Here is a 17,965-nt window from a genome sequence, read left to right as displayed (position 1 = left end):
GCACTCTGGGGGGTTGAGAGCAGTGTGGATAACGTTGGGGAGACAATGTAAGAAACCCAAATGGATATCAATTAGATGATAAACAGAAATCCCAACCTACCCTTACACAAGACAGACACATGTCTTCTTGATATCCTCTCCCCCTCCCCCATCACAGTATTTGTAAAAAGGAGAGGGGAGTAGAGAGAGACCATTTGTTGCTCTCCAATTTGGTCAAATTTAAGTTGTGTGAAGCACACCTCTAACCCTCCTGCCCCCTCAAACCCCATCTCCAAGCTGCCTTTCCCTGGTTTCCTATTCTTCTAAGACCTCAAAGGGAGGGCAGATGCTGGAGAGGGTAGTCCATTTCCTATTCCTTCTGCCAAAAACTGAGGAGTAGGGCATAGGGCATAGGTGCCATGTCCCAAAAAAATACATTCATATGGGGGACTGGGGAACTGGGTTACCCAGCACTAGTCCCTCCCCCCACCCCCTAAATGGCAGAGATGGAAGAAAGCCCCTCAACTTGGGCCACTGCTTCTTGCTCCCTTAACAGGGCTAACACTGACACAAGGCCCCATTCCTACTTACCCAGCCAAGGGGAACAGGCTGGTGGGCCCATCAGATTTGTGCAACTTACCCCTAAAGCAGCAGAGCAGGGATGGCTTCCTCAGCCCCTGCCCCCCAGAAACATCAGCAACAATCACAGGAACCACCCCAAGCAGTTCGCAGTGGGTCCAATAGAGTCAAACGAGACCCTACTGTGCAAACTGTTCTTGCCCAAGCTTCCAGTTACACAGAGGGCTGGTGTATGGGGTGGCAAAGGCTAAGTGCAGCCTAGGGGAAGAGGAACATGGACTAGGCAGGTCCCTGGGCCTTAGTTCCCTTATCACCCCCAAATAACAGTGTTTTGTTGTTTTTTTTTTTTTAAATCAGAACCCACCCTCCCCTCTCATCATTTTTTAAAAAAAAAGGACCCTTGGGACTCCATTGCCACCCCAATAAGATCCCAAACCCATCAACCCCCAAAGGGGAGAAAGGGTACTGGGAGGGGAGGGGGAAGTCTAGTTTTGTTTTTTTTTTTTTAACATTTTCTTCATGTTTTAATAAAAAAAAAGTCCCCCTCCCCTAACCCCCCTGCCCCTCCCCCCCAATCTGTAAAGTGCCTCGTGGTGGGTGAGTTAAGGTGCATCATGTGGTTTGTAACAAGTGCTGAGGACTCTGCCTCTTTTTCCTCCAGCTTCTGCCTTCCCCCTGTCCAGGGGGAACCTGGCCAGGCTCAGGGTCCCAGGTATCCAAGCCACCTCCTTCCCCCACCTCGGGTGGGGCTGGGGGGCTGGCTGTTCAGTAGTCCTCCACACTCTCGATCTCACTTGGGGATCCATGCAGGGAGTAGCCTGGGATCAGGGAGTAAGGGATTTGAAAATAAACTCAATATTCTGTCAGACTGTCGCCAACTAGTTCCACTGCTCCCCGAATCCCCTCCCCACCCAGTTCTGGCTCCACAGGAGGGAATCCCCAACCTTCATACCTACCCAGGATGCTGGGGTCTGCATGCAGCATCAGTGCTCTCCGCTTAGCCTTGCTGCCCTCCCCAGGGCCCAGCTTTGTGTTGTGATTGGTTTGGAAAGCAGCTTGTAGAGAGCTTGTATTGAGCCATGCCTCCTTTGTAAGGACAGGGGAAGATCAGAAGAAAAGCTGAGAGACATCACTTTCATTGTCTTATGAAAGAGCAAAGAGCTTTGGTCTCCCACTGACCATGGATTAGTCCCTCTGGGTCCCTACCTGCTGCTGCTGCTGCCGTTGCTGACTAGCCTTGTTCTTGGCCCTCCGCTCTAAGAATTGTTTGGCAAACTCTTTGGCTTCCAACGTGTCCCCTAGACAGGACCGGATGTAATCGTGAACATCATAGGGGGATTCCACCTCTTTCAGGATCGCCACAGCCATGGGCACTGTAGGGGTTTGTGGGAAATATCAGGGACCACCTGAGTATGGTTACACAGGCCCCTGGCTCCCCCACTGTGCCCTGTCCATACCATCTAGGCTCCCGGTGGTGCTCAGCGTGTGAAGCATCTGTTCACACCACTGGGTGAAGCCGTCCTGGGGCTTAGGAATGCCCTGCAACAGCTTCAGCAACTTCTCCTCCTCATCCGTCTTCTTTCTCCCAGGTCGGCCAGAAGGGTGGCCATAGGAATCACTGTGTCAGAAGAATGGAGTGAAGTCAGGGCTCAGAGCTGACCCTGCCCCATCCTTCACCCTGCTGTGTCCCTGCCCTACCCATCCACCCAGACTAGATCAGGAACCACACCCACCTGAGCAAAGGACTGCTTCGGCTGTTCTTGAGGCCCAGGCTTCTGGCCAGGTTGCTGCTGCCCTTGAGTGTTTCCTCCCAGAGCCCCAGACTTCCACTGCCCCCACTCTTCTCTAGCCCACCCCATAGGGGTCCTGCCTCTGCCACCCACTGGGATAGAGGGGCGCTGCCCAGGCCCCCATGCTGCAGAGACACAGAGAGTAGGGGGAGTCAGATTAGTGGAGACAATAAAATAGAAGGGCTTTCTACAACAACTGCCAAGAGAGTTGAGTGAGAGAAACCTATTCTTGGTATTTGTATGAGGATGGGGAAGGGGGTCAGACAGGAGGGGTGCAGGGCACACATTTACAAAAAAAAGGAAGATCCTCAAAATTAAATTGGGCTTTAGAATAAAAGGAAGAGGGCAGATAGGTGGCACAGTGCATAGGACACTGACCCTGGAGTCAGGAGGATCTGAATTCAAATAAAGTCTCAGAAACTTACTAGCTGTATGACCCCAGTCAAGTCACTTAACCCCCACTGCCTCCAAAACAAAACAGAGTAAGAAAGGAGGGCAGGGAGAATGAACAATTGGGTGTCCCTCTACTTCCAGATGTGCTCTGCTTCCCATCAAGCTCTAGGTCACCTGAGGAAGCTGAAGGCAATAGGCAGGATGGTCCCCTTCAGGTTCTACGGTATCACTCTCATATATGGTATATGAAATGGGGTGGAAAAGACAGGGTAAGAAAATAAGGGGACCTCAAAGGAGGGCTTATGGAAGCACTGGTCAGATGTGGCTTTGGCTTACTGTCCGCTGGGCTGGGGCTTGGGCTCGAGGAGGCTCCCGATGCTGTTGCTTGTGCAACTGCCGATCACTCTCCAGCTGCAGCTCCACCAGGGTTTTCATTGAGAGGCCTTGCTTTGCCAGGCCAGCCCAGAGTGGAGGAGGGGAGCCTGGTGATGGAGGCACTGCCTGTTGCTGCTGCAACAGCTTTAGGAGCAGCTCCTGCTGCCGAACCTGGGAAGAAACACATGTTGGAGTTAAGGTTTCACCAAGTCAAAAGTGGGGGATTTGACTGGACAGTATCTAAGGTCCTTTCTAACTCTGAAAAAAGGATGAAGCTTGCTGAAAACGGAAAACAAATAAATTAATAAATTTTGGGGAGAAAAAAAAAGGAATGCATAAAGCTAAGGTTCTTGACTGATAATTCTTTGGTCTTTGGAAGAAGCTGTCCCCTTACATTCCCTACCTGCTTGCGCCGATACAGCTCCTCCTCCTCCTGCCTCCGTTTCTGTTCCTCCTGCTGCTGCCTCCGCTTTTCTTCCCGGCGTTTCCGTTCCTCCTCCTCTCGTTTTGCCCTGAGTTCCACATCTCTCCGCTCCTGGAGCTGAGAAGGAAAACAGCATACAGAGCCCTGCCCTTTGTCCCTTCAGTCAATCCCACCCTTATGTTCAGCCTTAAAGTGACTCACTTACTTTATGTTGCAGCTGGAGTTGTTCTAGAATTGGACCCTGAGTCGAAGAGTTAATTGGTATGTCCCACAAACTGGCCTCACCACCTGAAAAAAGGCAAGGGAGAGGAAAAGAGTGATTTTCAAAGAGAGAACTTTTTATCCTGCAGGAGCCTGTTCAGAAAAGGGATGGCATCAGAGGAATCAGATAAAGGGAATAGGTCAGGTCTCTGCAGTTGCTGGGGCTCTGTTGGATGTTACTTTAAATGAAGGGGAATCAACTGCTTTCCAGGTTACCAGCAAGGAATGAGACAGAAGGTAAATTCTGAGTGATAGGAAAGTGGATACTTTTGTCTTTTTAGATGGAGGTAGAATTGCAGAATGGCAGAGGAGAGGTGGGAAAGGACTCAGATGACCTTGCCTGGTCATATACATACCTGACTGTGATGAAGCTGAGGTATGCAAATCCCAGAGGGTGCCTGAGTCTGGCACCGACAAGGAACGGTTTATGGTTGGAAGGAGGTTCTGGTCCCCGCCTCTGAGAAGGAAGAAATCTGACTTAGGACTCTAATCTTATTCCTAAATATGAGCCTTCCTTTCACATTCTGGGGACAGAGGAGAGGGGAGAAAGATCTCATGTGCTGGTTATACCTGGGTTTGAGAGCCTGTAGCTGCTGCAGAAACACAGTGAGCTGTTGCTGCTGCTGAGGCGTCAGGTCTCCCATAGCTGCCTTTTGCTGGAGTGCACACTGTGGGAACTGGCGGCTGGGTAGTATGCACAACAGTCAATTTCTACTCCCTGCGGCAGGACTTCAAACCTATGTGCCAAAGAGCTGAGGGAAGGGACTCCCTACCTCTGCCCACCCACCTCAGGACTACCTGTTGATGAGCTGAAGGAACTGCTGGTGCTGCAGTTGCTGGTACAGCGCAGCTGTTGCTAACTCCTGTTGCTTCTTCAGCCGCTCCTGATCCATGTTTCCCTGAGAGATGGACAGAGACAGAAACACAGAGGCAACAAAGTTCAACGTGGGAGCAAAAGGAGAGCACTAGAGACCATGGAAAAGCACCCCAGAAGGAAACATTCTTCCTCTCTTTCCAAGGAACCCCTAACCTTCTTCACTTCTTCAGCACTTCCCCTTTTTCCTGGGTCTTCCGTCATCACTCTTGAGGTATCTTTCTCATACAAACCCTAGTGCCCGGAGCAGTATATTAAATGTGCTCACCAGCAGTGGGGGAGGTGAGGGTCCTGGGGCAAAGGGCACACGCCCCCACATCTTGATAACCTCACCCAGTGGTTGGAAACCTTCATCACAGCCCCGTTTCACCAGCAATGCCATGGAGAAATAGCCAGCTTGGAACCATTCTGCCATCTCCTGTGTTGTGAAGGGACCTAGTTAAGAGAGAATATGTTGAGGTCAAGAGGAACTAAGCACATGGATGTCCTTTTTCCAACCTCTGATTCATTCCTTTCTTAGACCAAGTTATCAACTCCCTCACCCTCTGAAATACCTTGAATCTCCCCTTGTGGGTCTTTGTAGAACCACTTCCGGGCAGCCCCATGGCTGAGTGGCAGAGCAGCAGCCGCCACTGAGTGTCGAAGTCCTTGGCCCTGCATGGCAGCTGTGAACTGCTCCTCCTCTAGGGAGCTATCCTGTAGTGATGCTACCAGCTTTTCTGCCTCCTAGCATACCAAGGAGGAAAAAACATGGGGTTAATAGCTGAGGCCAAAGCAGGATGAGCGGTAAAAAGGTAGAAAAGGTCAGTTGGGGTTAGGGACATGGCAGATTGAAACTGGGCAAAGGTAAGACCCATGGGCTAGGGAGTGCTCAAGTAGCCCCTTTGTCACCTGCTGCAGATGTTTCATGCCCTCATCATCTTCTGTGTCTCCAGGAGAACCAGGTGGTGAGCCAGCCTCAGGGTTCACCCTTGTTTCATCTCCTAAGGAAGAAAGATGGGAAAAATAAAGAAGGAGCAGCATATGCCCACACAACTTACCTCCAGCTCTAGAGCAACTGAAACAAAAAGCCTGCTCCACCCATTACTCCCTCCCAAGGGTGTTCCCACCAATCCCTGAATTCACTCCCTCCTACTACCTTCAAACACTGGAAGATCTTTCTCAGCAGCCTCATCCCCTTCTCCATCAGGTCTCCAGAGAGGATCCAGAGTAGGCAGGGGGGATGGAGGATGCATTTTTTCCTCTTGGATGGGTAGTGGGCCTGGTTCCATGCCTAAGAGGAAAGGAACATAAAAATCACAGAACTTGCTAAGATACAAAATAGCTTAAAGGTGATGAAAATGAAGCCTAGGAAGTCATCATCTTTTGCCTGAGGCTACACAATTATTCAGTGGAAGAACATGGACTTTAGATTGGCATCCAGTGTTATTTCCTTCGTTGGAAGCGTGGGTCCACCCTGCTAGTGATGAAAGTCTGATCCTATCCCTTCCAATAAACTTATCACAGGACTTCATCTCTTTCCTCGGCCTTTCAGGTTTCCCCCTTGGCCCTTCCGTTCTTCAGTCTCACCTGACTCAGCTCCCTCTCCATTCTGCCCATCCAGCTTCTCCTCCTCCTCTTCTTCCAGACCTTGGAAGTCTAGCTCTTGTTCCTCAGGGATTGGCTCCTTGGGACCCTTCTGTGCCATACCATTTATTTATTTTGGGGTAGAAAGAGTGAAGAATGAGAAGATCTAGTCATGGTGGAAGTTACTACCAGTTCTCCCGGCCCAATACTTCCCAATCTTTCTCTTAAGATACCTTAAGGGGCAAGAAGGCCCCAGATGAGTCAAAGGTGCCCATTTCCTCATCTTCATCCTCCAGACACCACTCAGGGAGTCCATCCTTGTCATCATCAAAGCCATCAGGACCCCGAGACCTCCGGGGATGGGAGCCTCCCCCACCCCGTCCCTCTTCCTCGACACCCCCACCCCGCTCCCCTCGCAGCTCAAACTCAAATTTTCTTCTCCTCTCCCCATGCTCCCGCCAGCCAGCAGATCGGGGTCCACCATCTGAAGAACAAAGGGAGGTAGAGAAAGGATCAGTATCTGAACTCCACAGTTCCGAATGACGTTAATAATCTTGGAAAAAGTGCTAAGTCCAAGAAGCTACTTCTTTATCTTCTCAGGATTTTCTACTCCCCTTTCCTTGACTTGGAATTCTAAAGGAGAAGGGATTTCCACTTAAGCTCCATGCCTTTCCCCGCAACCCCTCACCAGGACTGGTGGAACGCCATCGATCTCCATCTCGACGGGGACCTGCCCCAAGTCGCCAACTGCCCTCATCTTCCTCTTCTTGGTCCTCCCGTAGAGAACGCCAATTCTCACTGTCTGAGCGGGCATGTTCCTTCCGGGGTCCTGATCCTCCCTCCTCAAACCCAGAACGTACTGGGAGTAGGGGAAAGAATAAGATTAGCCTAGGGGGGCAGGGGTATATGGAAGAACCATTCATATGAACCTTAGTACAAAATGAGGCATTCATCCCTTGCATGATGATTCCCAAAGCTTCTTTCAAGGGGGTCCCCAATCCCTTTCCCTCCCAGGCTTAACCCAACTGTGTTCCTTCCATATCTTCTGTACCTCCATCTCTCCGTGTTGACTTCTCAAACCGCCTCTCGCCTCTGTAACAGGTAAAGTGGTAGAGAAGATGTTAGATCAAATAAGAAAAAATCCTCATTATCCTGAACTGTAGAAAGTTCTACAAACCCTTAGTCACTTTGTACTAAGAAAGCAGACGGAAAGGACAAAGGGAAGCTAGAGAAAGAGGCCTGGGTGAAAGGAATATTTGAAACTTAAACAGAATCTGAATTGGGCAGGAGGGGGATGGGGGTAGGGGGCAGTAGAGAAGACCACTGCCCTCCACAGGGCCAGGAATCAATTTAATAAAGAGTCTAAAAAGATATATGAGAAAATAACGGGCCTTCCAGTGACCTCACCTCTCTGTTCAACTTATTGACTGTCTATTTACTCTTTCCTCTCAGCCCATACCTATCGTCCCAGCTCTGGCTGCGCTGGATCTCCCGAGGACTTCGTCCAAAAGCTCCATCTCCTTCTTCAATGCTTCTTTGGTAAAAGCCACTATCACCTCTACCCCGGCCTGGAAAAAGAGGGGCTAGATACCATAAACTGGCTGGCCGAGGAACCTACTAGACCCCATTATTAGGAATCCTTAGAAGCAATTGACCCACTTCCCTCACCCTACCAGAAATCCCAGTAATCCCCTACTACCTCGGCTCCTCGTGCTGCCTCTGCCACGAGAGATACCACCTGGGGGGGGGCCAGCCCCCTTCCCCATCAGCCTCAGCACAGCCACACTGTTCACTGACAGGGAGAAGTTTCTCTGAGGAAGGAGCCAGAGTTGGGAATGAGAACCCAGGGTAATTTGCTTCCCCAGCACCTGGCTCTCTCTACAAGTCCACTCTAATACCCTACCCTCAGAAGTCATTCCCCATCCCCAAAACCAGGTATCTGACTTTCCTGTCCATTTACTTTCTAAAACATAGTTATCTAGTTCTTAAGCCCCACCTGCTCCTCTTCTGTCAGAGGCTCCAATGCCAATGGCTGTAGTGGTTCCTCCTGTAACACCGCAGCAAATTCTTTGTCCTGCAATTCATCTGGGATCTGTTAGTCCCAGAAGTAGAAAAGTTGAGACTATATATCCACACATACTTCCTTAATGAGGTATACACACTAAAAGAACAAAATAGTTTCTCTGGGTAGACTCTCTTTTGGGGATGACTACCCACCTTATTCTCCTTGACATAGAGTGCCAGCATCTCCTCACGCCCATAACGATACTCAGCCAGCTTATATTTAGGCATGGCAGGGGAAGGAGGTGGGGAGATCACACTACTCCCACTTGATAGTGCCCGAAGCCTAGGGTAAGTTAGGGAAGCAAACATAAGGTCAGGGAAATCCCTCCCTTCTGCCCATAGTTCTTCTACCCTCATAGAACAGGCCCCAACTTACCACTCTGGCCCAAAGTTGAGAGTTTCTGCCGCCATTGTGAAGCTGTTCTGAGTTTCCTGAAGGCTGGAAGTTGGGAGGAGATGGGGAGAGTGTGACAGGAAGATAGAGACCAGATACTTGATATCCAAACACTTAAATGGAAACAAGGAAGGAAGAAGGTGCTCTGGGGAATGAGAAATCAGAGAAAAAGATCAAGCAAGGGCACCAGGGTTTGGGAATAAAATTAGAGGCTGCTTTAGAATACCTGGATTATAGACAGTTGTGCAGGGCCATTCACAACATAAAATGGCAAGAGATAAACCAATCTAGGAGGATGACCTGGAGGTGGAAAAAAATGAACGTTAAATCTCATTACTTTTTCTCTCTGGTCCCTGAAGTGGACCTCTCAGATGATGCTAGGCTAGGTCTCTGGTCCTTCACTCCATCCCAGAGCTTACCTGGCAATCTGTCCCCCAGGTAGCTGGGGACAGGGAATAGAGGAGATGGCTCTCTTCAGGCAGAGGCTGGTGTAAGGGGTTGAGCCAGGGGTCACCAGTTATCAGATATGGTCCTTAGTATAATGGTGACCAGGGGTCCTTCACATCTGGGAAAGTTCCTTAAGAGGGGTGAAGAAGAAAAGATAAATTTGCTTGTCCCTGCCCTTGACTTTTCAGTCACCACAGATTTCACAGACCATTTCAAAACCTACTTTTGTACAGAGTACAGATTATTGCCGACATTAAAAACTTAGGAGTTGTTTATCCATCTGAATTACTCAAGCTCCTGGTTTTCCCTCCTTCCAGCCCCCATTACATATTGCCAAATGATCAGCATCCTTACCAGAGAAAGGTAGGGTAAGGACAGGATGAAAAATTACTTCATAAGCCACTCTGTGAAAAGACTCAGTTGGGGAAAGGGGAGAGTCCAGAGAAGGAATTCTTAACTTGGAGTACATGAATAGATTTCAGGGAGCCTGCAAACTTGGAACTTTTTTCAATACAATGAGTTTCTTTTGTAACTCTATGCATTTATCATATACATTTACAAACATTACTCTGAAAAGGGGTCCGTCCATAGGCTTCACCAGCCAAAAGGGTCCATGGTTAAGGATCCCCATTCTGGATAAACTAAATGCAGAAATAATCAGAGAAGAGTTGGCTGCATATAGAGTATGGTAGAAAGTAAGAGAAACCTGTTTTCATGATAAATAGGATGCTTGAAAGAAAGGGACCAAGACTATGAAGAATGTTAGAGGGATAGGGAAGGGAGGCTCCTTAAACAATACTGACGGGAATCCTGCTAAGCACAGGACAAGTGTCTTTTTTTGTTTTGTTTTTATTTGAATCCTGAGCAATTAGTGCAGTGTCTGGTACCATAGCGCTTAATAAATGCTTGTTGCAAGTTCTGGAAAGAATCAAGTTCTGAGTTAACTGGGATGGAAAAGTTCAGAACTGTACTCAAAGGTAAGATGTAGTTATGTGACAGGAATGGACCACTAAGCCACTCTCCAAGACTTTCCTTCCTCCCCCAAGGAGAGGAAGAAAAAGTTAAAAAGTAGTTACTGGGTAGACACTTCTTTTGCTTGTAGAAATAGGAATTAAAGGAGAGAAACTGAAGGCTTTTATGCCACTGAAGAGAAAACATAAGGTATAAGATCTGCGCATCTAAAAAGTAAAAGATATAAAAATGAGAAGATGGTAGAAGGAGGAAGAAGAGAATATATGAAAAAGTTCTTTCAACTCTAACAGGGAATCAGAGAAAAGAGGTAAAACTTTCTTCATTTCCTCTGTTATTGGACTATTCCAATGCAAATGTACTATTGCCTTTTTAAGAAATAAAGACTAAAAAAAACCCCACCAATCAGCACCTGAAAGAGATCCCACAAGGAAAACCTACAGAAATATCATAGCTAGATTATGAAACTCCCAGCTCAAGGAGAAAATATTTCAAGTAACAAGAAAAAAAATTCAAATTGACAGAGCCACAACTGGAATCACACAAGACCTAGTGGTGGCTACACTAAAAGACTGTGGTCTTGGAAGACTACACATCAAAGAGCAAAAGAACTGGGGTTGCAGCTGAAAGTATCATACCCAGCAAAGTTAAGCATAATCTTAGATGAAAAAAACAGGAACTCAATGAACTGCCAGACTTTCAGGATTTTGTTGCAAAAAAGACCTGAAATCAATATTTTAGAAAATTTGACATACAAGATCTAAGAGAAATATAAGGTAAACATCAAAGACTAATTACAAAAGAATAAGGACAGACTTCTTTTTCTAAGAGGAAATGTAAATCATATGTCTAAGATTGGAGCTGAATATGATGAGATACTAAAAAGCAAACCACCTAAGAAAAGGTAAAAAGGGTAATTATCTTATACTTATGAGATGCGGAAAGAAGAACCGACACAGAGGAATCAGATGGGGAAAGGGGGCTAGACTCTCACTGACAAAGGGCTAAAAGAGCGAACTACACATACACATACATTCACAAACACACATATGTGTATGTATATATTTAGAAGGCTATAAAAGTCTTCTGAGAAAGAAATAAAAGGCTAAGAGAATATGAAGGGAGGGATTTTGGTGGGAAGAGGATGAAGGAGGGATCTTTGGTGGGGAGGTAGGTTAAATAACAGGAGGGGGCAAGAAAGCAGGTGGAAGCAGAGGAGTCAGGAGGGATATGAAATATGAGATGCACACACACATAAAACAAAGATCAGGAGCAGAATTTATCAGGGGAAAGAAAAAGCAGGAGTTGTAACGATCTCAGACAAATTTAAAGCTAAAATAGATTTACTCAAAAGAGAGAAAGAGGGAAACTACACTATATGATAGTCATATTAATCAATATTGTTTTAGACTATTTAAAATAACTAGACAGTATTTAAGGCTGTAATATTGCTATAGTACAGGAGACAACAAGTTGGTGGACTTAGACTTGGACCTATAAAGGAAGACATTATCCACCCAAAGAGAAACTGAAGACAAACTAGCATAGTGTGCTCTTACATACATTCATATGAACGTATATGTCTATGCAAGTACATGTATATATGTACGTATACATGTATATTCATGTGTGCACACGTACGTGCTTATCTAGAGATATCCACACTTAATCATAGCCTGGGGGGCGGAAGAACAAAGTAAAAAGTGCACAACGGAGAACAGAAGAAAACTTACAAGGAAGCAGAGAAAAGATGAATAGTAGTTTTGAAAACAATGTGTAGTATTTATTATATAGGCTTTCCTGAAATGAAAATTCATTGCTACATATTTTGAATCTTCTCTTATGTGCACATATTCTCTGCTGTGCACATGGCAATGCTTTTTTCTCCCTTTTCTTATTTTGTATTTAAATTTCAGTATTTAAGTTTATGCTGTTTCTGCTTCTTTTCTTATTGTGCATTTACATTTAAAATAAACTTAAAAAAAGACTACCTCTGGGGTCAGAGGTTAGTGGTAAGAAAGCTGAAGCCCTCTGCTTGCTTTCTTAATTGCTCTGCCCAGGTTGTTAGAAACAAGAAAGTGTAGATGACCTGGGCAAAAAGGAAACTGCACTGGAAGCTATACCTGAAATTGAAGTTATGTACTTTGTTAGACATGTACACTGCTCCCCCATTTGGAAAGAGAACACAGGAGATGGTCTCTGTCTGGGCCCCAGAAGCTAAGGAGTTATCTAATCCCATTTTTGCTTTTTTCTAGTTCCACTGCAGCCCATCTTAATTTCACTGTGAGGCGTTAGACTTGCTCCAACATTCCCCGTCCTACTTAAAAACCACATTGTTATTATGTGTCTCTTTTATATACGTAGCCAACTCTGAATTCACTGAGTTCTTTTAATTCGGCAAACATACATATTACATATATACACACATACACATGCACATAATATAGATACACCTGAGGTTGTGCTAGGAGCTATGGATACAAAGAAAAAAAATAAAACATTCCTTGCCCTAAAGAAGATTACATATTGTAGTAGAGATAACATGTACACCAATACAAAGATAAAAAGTAATTTCAAGAAGGTGAAGGAAACTTGAAAAGGAGGGGAAGAATATCAGGCAAAAGATGAATATAAGCTGTGCTTTGAAGGAGGCCAAGGATTCTATAAGGTAAAGTGGAATCCCTAAAAGGAGCTTAATTCCACACATGGGGCACCATTTCTAAAAAGACATTGATGTAGGCAGAATGTTGCATTTGAGGAACAGTTAGCAATCAATTTTGCTAGAATGGAAAGCATGCAAAGATGAATAACATGGAACTAAAGACTGGAAAAGTCAGTGGTAGCCAAGATCATAAAGTGTTTTACATGGCAGGATGAAAATTTTCTATTTTATTCTATGATAGGGAGCTCCTGAAGATTTGTGTATATGCTGGGGGCAGTATCACATATTTAGATCTGTGTTTTAGGAATGTCAAGTTGGAAGCTGGCCTAGAAAAAGGAGAGATTGGGAACCCTTGCAATAGTTCAGGAGAAAGCTGATGAAAGTATAAGCTAGGGTTAAAGTTGTATGAGTAGAGACAAGGGAATAATAGATGAGAGAAGTGATGTGGAATAAATAAGATGGGGCAAATGATTGGATATGAAGACTGAGAAAGAGAAGAGGAACTCCAAGGCTGTGAATCTGGGTGACTAAAAGGAAGGTGGTACCCCTAACAAGAATGTGTAAATTTAGAGGAGGTATGGATTTTCAGATGGGAAATATAAGTTCTTTTTTGAACATGTAGAATTTGGGGTGCCTTCAAGACAACCAAGTAGAGATGTTCAGCAAGCAGCTGGTAATATATGACAGGAGTTTAAGAGCAAGATTATGACTTGATATGAAATCTAGGATCTGTTTGTTTAACTGAAGCAAAATCAAACCCATGGAAGCTGATGAAATCACAAAGGAAGAGGCTGTATAGAGAAAGACAGAGTCATGGAGAAAGGTAAGGGTTACTTCACCATACTAAATTCACAATGGTTCAGTTTTCCCATTTGCGCTATTGGTGAAGCATTGTACTCTGGATGAAGATATTGTGATAGGAGGGTCCTTGGAAAAGGAATAGTTTTTTTAAATTTAGATGTCCTGTCACAGCACATAGTTGTTGTTTAAAATGTGTGTTCAGATGAATTGAATGAAGCAGAGCAAGGGGGGAGGAAAAAAGGGAGAATGTTAGGGAACTAAGGATTGAATGTCCTAAAATTCTATCAGATTCAAGGTAAAAGGAAGAAAATCACACATAGTCTAGTTTTCTTTTCTTGTCCTACAACTTAATGACCATATTCTTCATTTCTCCCAATTTCTGTCTGTTTTTGAGCCTCCTTCTTCTGTCTCTACACACACACACACACACACACACACACACACACACACACACACACGTGCATCTCACTTTGAACTTTCTTCCCTGTGAACACCAGAGGAACACGACCAAGAAAACAGGACAATGGCAAAAGAACCAATCAGTTTTTCAGTCTTAGCTAGTGTCAGATCTGTCAGGACTGCTCTCACCAAGAAACAGGACTGAAAAGAAAGATGGAGGTGGGAATTAGGTGTCTAGCAAAGTTCTGTGTCAGTGCCTCATCATACATAGTATGAACACCTTGGTGTTCCCAGGTTCTTGAAAGCAATACTAGCAAAGCACAAGCTCTGTCAGACTGTATGTATTGTGTGAGGGCAAGCCTGGCCCAGTGGCAGAGGTTCATCACCAAGTCACCCACAAGGTAATATCTTCTTTTGCAAATAATTAAGTCACAAAGTAGGTTAAAATCTGCATTGGTGGAGGAAGGACTGCAAACTAATAAGATTCTAGATCCTTGAAGTACTTTCTTCCCAATACTCCAAATTTAGCTCCAGTCATAAGTGATGGACAGAAAAATCTCACTCAGATCTCCAATATCCAAAGTAGCTATCTCTGCTTGGGTCTTCAAAATTCCCCCTATTTCAAAAAGACCTTTCTCCTATCTGGCTGAAAAGTTTCTCGTTTAGAAAAGGAGGCAGTCTATTTAGAGAGTAAGCATCTCTGGTCCCTATTTCTACTTCCTAAAACCACTAATATGTCATTCACATTTGCCAATGCTGAAGCGCTTTCACATCCTTTCATTTTATTTGAGCTCTTTTACTGATTCCTCCAAGTTGATGGGATCTGAATGAATTAAAAGTATTTATTAGTTGCTCACCACACACAAAACACTGTGCTAAGGGACAGTTGTTGCTCCATAAAACAAGGATTCCTGTCCCTAGATAGAGGCTGAGGAAGACTTTATATCAACTGCAACTCTTCTCATCATCCCTAATTCCTAGGAATACTTTAGTTTCCAAAATTTTAACTGTTGGATTGTTTTTCCTCACTTTACTTCCAAAGTCAGGCAAAGGTTCAATGCACCACTTAGAAGCCCTCCCCAATCCCTTCCTTCTCAGTTACTTACATTTTTATATTATTATTTCTAGGAACTCATTGGTACAAAAAATTCTAGTATACAGTCTGAGGAACAGTCACAGGGATATAATCCAAGAATTCAGTTTCCCTAAGGATTTCAAGTCCATCAATTCCCACACACTCTCAGATATGTCTCAGGTAGCCCAAACTCTTGATTCTCTAGAGTCTCCAATCATCACCAAGTACCCTGAAGACCTTGATTTCTCAGCTAAACAAGGCTCCTGTGTGACATGATTAAACCTAATCAAACACTACCAGAGCAAACCCTTCAAACATTCCTCAACCTATTCATACTTGCATAAATCAAGACAGGTGGCTTATTCTGAAAGAGAAACAAGAGCTGGGGTATTACATCTAGTGGTAAATCAGTTAAAGGGTAACACTGGGAGAGTAACTATGTTCACAAAATCATATGAACCTTAGAAATAATCTTTTTGTACTTTCATGATACAGATGACAAAACAGAGGTCCAGAGATAGTAAGTGACTTACCTAAGGTAACACAAATAGAAAGTAGCACAGCTAAGATTCACTTATACTATACCAAGTTTTTACTGTTTATCTAAAAAGATCTAATGCCTCTAGCAGATGAATGCACAGGAGTATAGACATAAAGTTGCAAGGGATGATGAGGTTGAGATGATCTTTAAGTTAGGCTCTCTTTATGAGGGGTAAATTAAAAGCGATTTAGGAGGGGATTCTTTTGACAGAAATTCAAACAATTTACTGAGATAGTCTCTATAAAGATGGTCTTGCTCGGTAAATCTTTATGTGCTATCTAAATGTGTCCTATGAAAGCAGAATCCTGGGATTTTTGAGAGCTCTGCAGAAAGGTTGAAGTTCTGGAAAGAATGGAGTTCATAAGGGTGTCTGTTCTGTTTGTCACTGCCAGACAAGAAAATTTAGAGGAAAAACCAGACACTATAAAGGCAGCAGCATGGTCTAGTGGACCGAGCAGGGGGCTTGGAATCAGTGCCACGCAGGTCAGACCCCACGAACATTAAGGTCCCTCCAGCTCTAAATCTAGGATCTTATGACCCAGGAGGAGAAAAGTGAGGGATCTTGACTGTGTGTGGAGATGTATTTCATTGCCAAAACAGAACCACTGTGGAAATATCAGGATATTGTGGTGGGGAGTTCAGAAGAGCTTCAATCATGGGGAAGTCTCACAATGTCAAAGCTGGGATTGGGATGACTACAGTCCAACCCCCTTATTTGACTGGAGAAGAAACAGGGGTACAATGGAAAGGGGGGGTTATTCTTAAACAAGAGCGGTGGGGAGAGGGGGAGAGATCGGTGTAGCGCACTGCACGCCCTCCCAGGAGATTCGGGGACCCTTCCCCAATGGGCCCAGACTGTGGTGCGGGGGCTCCCCGCTCCAGTGGCCACGCAAAGCCGGGGCTGGGGTGGGGTGAGCGGAGGGCAGCCCCGATGGGGCAGGGTCTCCAGGGGAGGCCGGGATGCTGCGGGTGCCCCGCGCGGTTGGGCGTTCAGCCGGAGATGCAGGAGGGGCCTGGCCCGCCCAGTCCCGCCCTCAGGGGAAGAGGGGTTGGCCCTAGCGGGGAGGGGGAGCGAGCCTCGCTCTGGCCTGCCGCCCCTCCGGCCTCCGGGGTCCCGAGAGAGGCTGCCGGGGTCGGGGGAGGGCCGGGGGTGGGGACGCCGGCCCGTAGGCCCCAGGCGCCCCCCGGCCGAGCCGGGCCGGGCTGGATGGGGCGGACGCGCTCCTTACCGCTGGTGGGCGGGCGGGCGATCCCGGGCAGGCTGCGCCAGGCTCGGGCTCCAGTTCCGGGGCGTTGGTGGCGCGAGGCTAGGGCGCGCGGCAGACTGGCCGGCGAGGGGGGAGGGGAGGGAGGCGAAGGGGGGGCGGCGCGCGCTGGCGCTCCCGCTGCAGCCGCTCCTCAGTGTTTGTGTTTGTAGCAAGATGGCTGCCCGCCTTGCGCCACGTGACGAGGGAACGCTCCGCGCCCAACCCCCCTGCCCCCCGCAACAACTACCCCCGCCCCCCCGCCTCGGGCCCCGCTCCACACATACAGAGCCGCGCGGGCGGGCAGACACACGCACACGGCACACACTCACACACCTTCGCAAGGGGGCTCTCGTAGGCGCGCGGAGCAGCACCTACCGAGTGGCACGTGATCGGGGAGCCCAGCCTGGCGCGTCACGTGACCCGGAGCCAGTTGGGATGGCTTGTTTGGTTGTTTTATACCGCCCTCCCCTCCTCCCCTCCTACTACTCCCCCAATTAAGTGCGCCAGCTCCCCCGGCACCTGACAGGCGGCCCGCCCTGCAGCTCCGAATGGACGGACGGACGGACGGACTGGCGGACGTACGTCAGGGCGCCTCATGGCGTCATCGAACCTCGAACATTAGCAGTCCAGCCGCATCTCTCCTCCCGGGGGTCCGGTGTGGCCGGGCGACCCACGAGGCAGCTGGACGAGGATCGCTTGCAGTCAGACACACAAAAGGGCAGGGAAACCCCAGGCCCTGCCGGGGCACCCACGGCCCGAGGCAGCGTGGGACGGGCAATCGGGAGTGCGCCCCTCCCCGGCTTATTATTGTGAGGCCCGCATGAGATCATGCATGTGAAAGGCACTTTTAACACTGACCACAGTAACGCATCTGTGTAGCGCTTCAGGCTGCGGGAAGCGCTTTAGAAGTATCTTATTTGATACAACCACCATGGGAGGTAGGTTCTGCTACCATCCCCGTTGTAGAGGGGGAAATTGGCAGCTGCAGGTTAGTGACTTGTCCAGGGTCACATAGCTAAGTAAGTGGCTGCGTCTGGATTTGAGCTCGGGTCTTCGGACTCCAGGGCTGTCCCTCCGTCCACTTGGACACTTAGCTGCCCCTCTGCCATCTCTTGGGTCTGTGGC

The 17,965-nt window shown here is 47.0% G+C and overlaps 1 protein-coding gene across 3 annotated transcripts; it reads right to left on the bottom strand.

Moving 5' to 3' along the window:
• Window positions 1–887: 887 nt before the first annotated feature.
• GIGYF1 (GRB10 interacting GYF protein 1) lies at window positions 888–17,283 on the bottom strand. 3 transcript variants are annotated; one of them, XM_072641375.1, is made up of 27 exons: window positions 17,216–17,283; window positions 9,119–9,276; window positions 8,926–8,999; window positions 8,682–8,744; window positions 8,459–8,588; window positions 8,238–8,333; window positions 7,941–8,052; window positions 7,701–7,809; window positions 7,293–7,333; window positions 6,930–7,100; window positions 6,475–6,725; window positions 6,245–6,353; window positions 5,814–5,948; window positions 5,567–5,658; window positions 5,230–5,401; window positions 4,944–5,110; window positions 4,600–4,700; window positions 4,372–4,485; window positions 4,158–4,258; window positions 3,746–3,828; window positions 3,520–3,657; window positions 3,078–3,287; window positions 2,292–2,473; window positions 2,016–2,176; window positions 1,765–1,931; window positions 1,515–1,644; window positions 888–1,376 (listed from the first exon to the last, which is right to left on the bottom strand). In XM_072641375.1, exons 4-27 carry the CDS (start codon window positions 8,714–8,716, stop codon window positions 1,324–1,326), a joined length of 3,060 nt encoding a protein of 1,019 aa, XP_072497476.1. In that variant the 5' UTR covers window positions 8,717–8,744; window positions 8,926–8,999; window positions 9,119–9,276; window positions 17,216–17,283; the 3' UTR covers window positions 888–1,323. The 3 variants fall into 3 exon arrangements, with proteins under 3 accessions (XP_072497476.1, XP_072497474.1, XP_072497475.1); XM_072641373.1 differs by lacking the exon at window positions 17,216–17,283 and adding an exon at window positions 16,823–17,080 and having other exon boundaries at window positions 8,682–8,844; XM_072641374.1 differs by lacking the exon at window positions 17,216–17,283 and adding an exon at window positions 16,823–17,080.
• Between the last annotated feature and the right edge of the window lie 682 nt (window positions 17,284–17,965).

Source organism: Notamacropus eugenii, chromosome 2 (genome assembly GCF_028372415.1).
Source record: "Notamacropus eugenii isolate mMacEug1 chromosome 2, mMacEug1.pri_v2, whole genome shotgun sequence".
NCBI lineage: Eukaryota > Metazoa > Chordata > Mammalia > Diprotodontia > Macropodidae > Notamacropus > Notamacropus eugenii.
The sequence above is the reverse complement of the archived record's forward strand: the minus strand, read 5'-3'. Positions and strand labels throughout refer to the sequence as shown.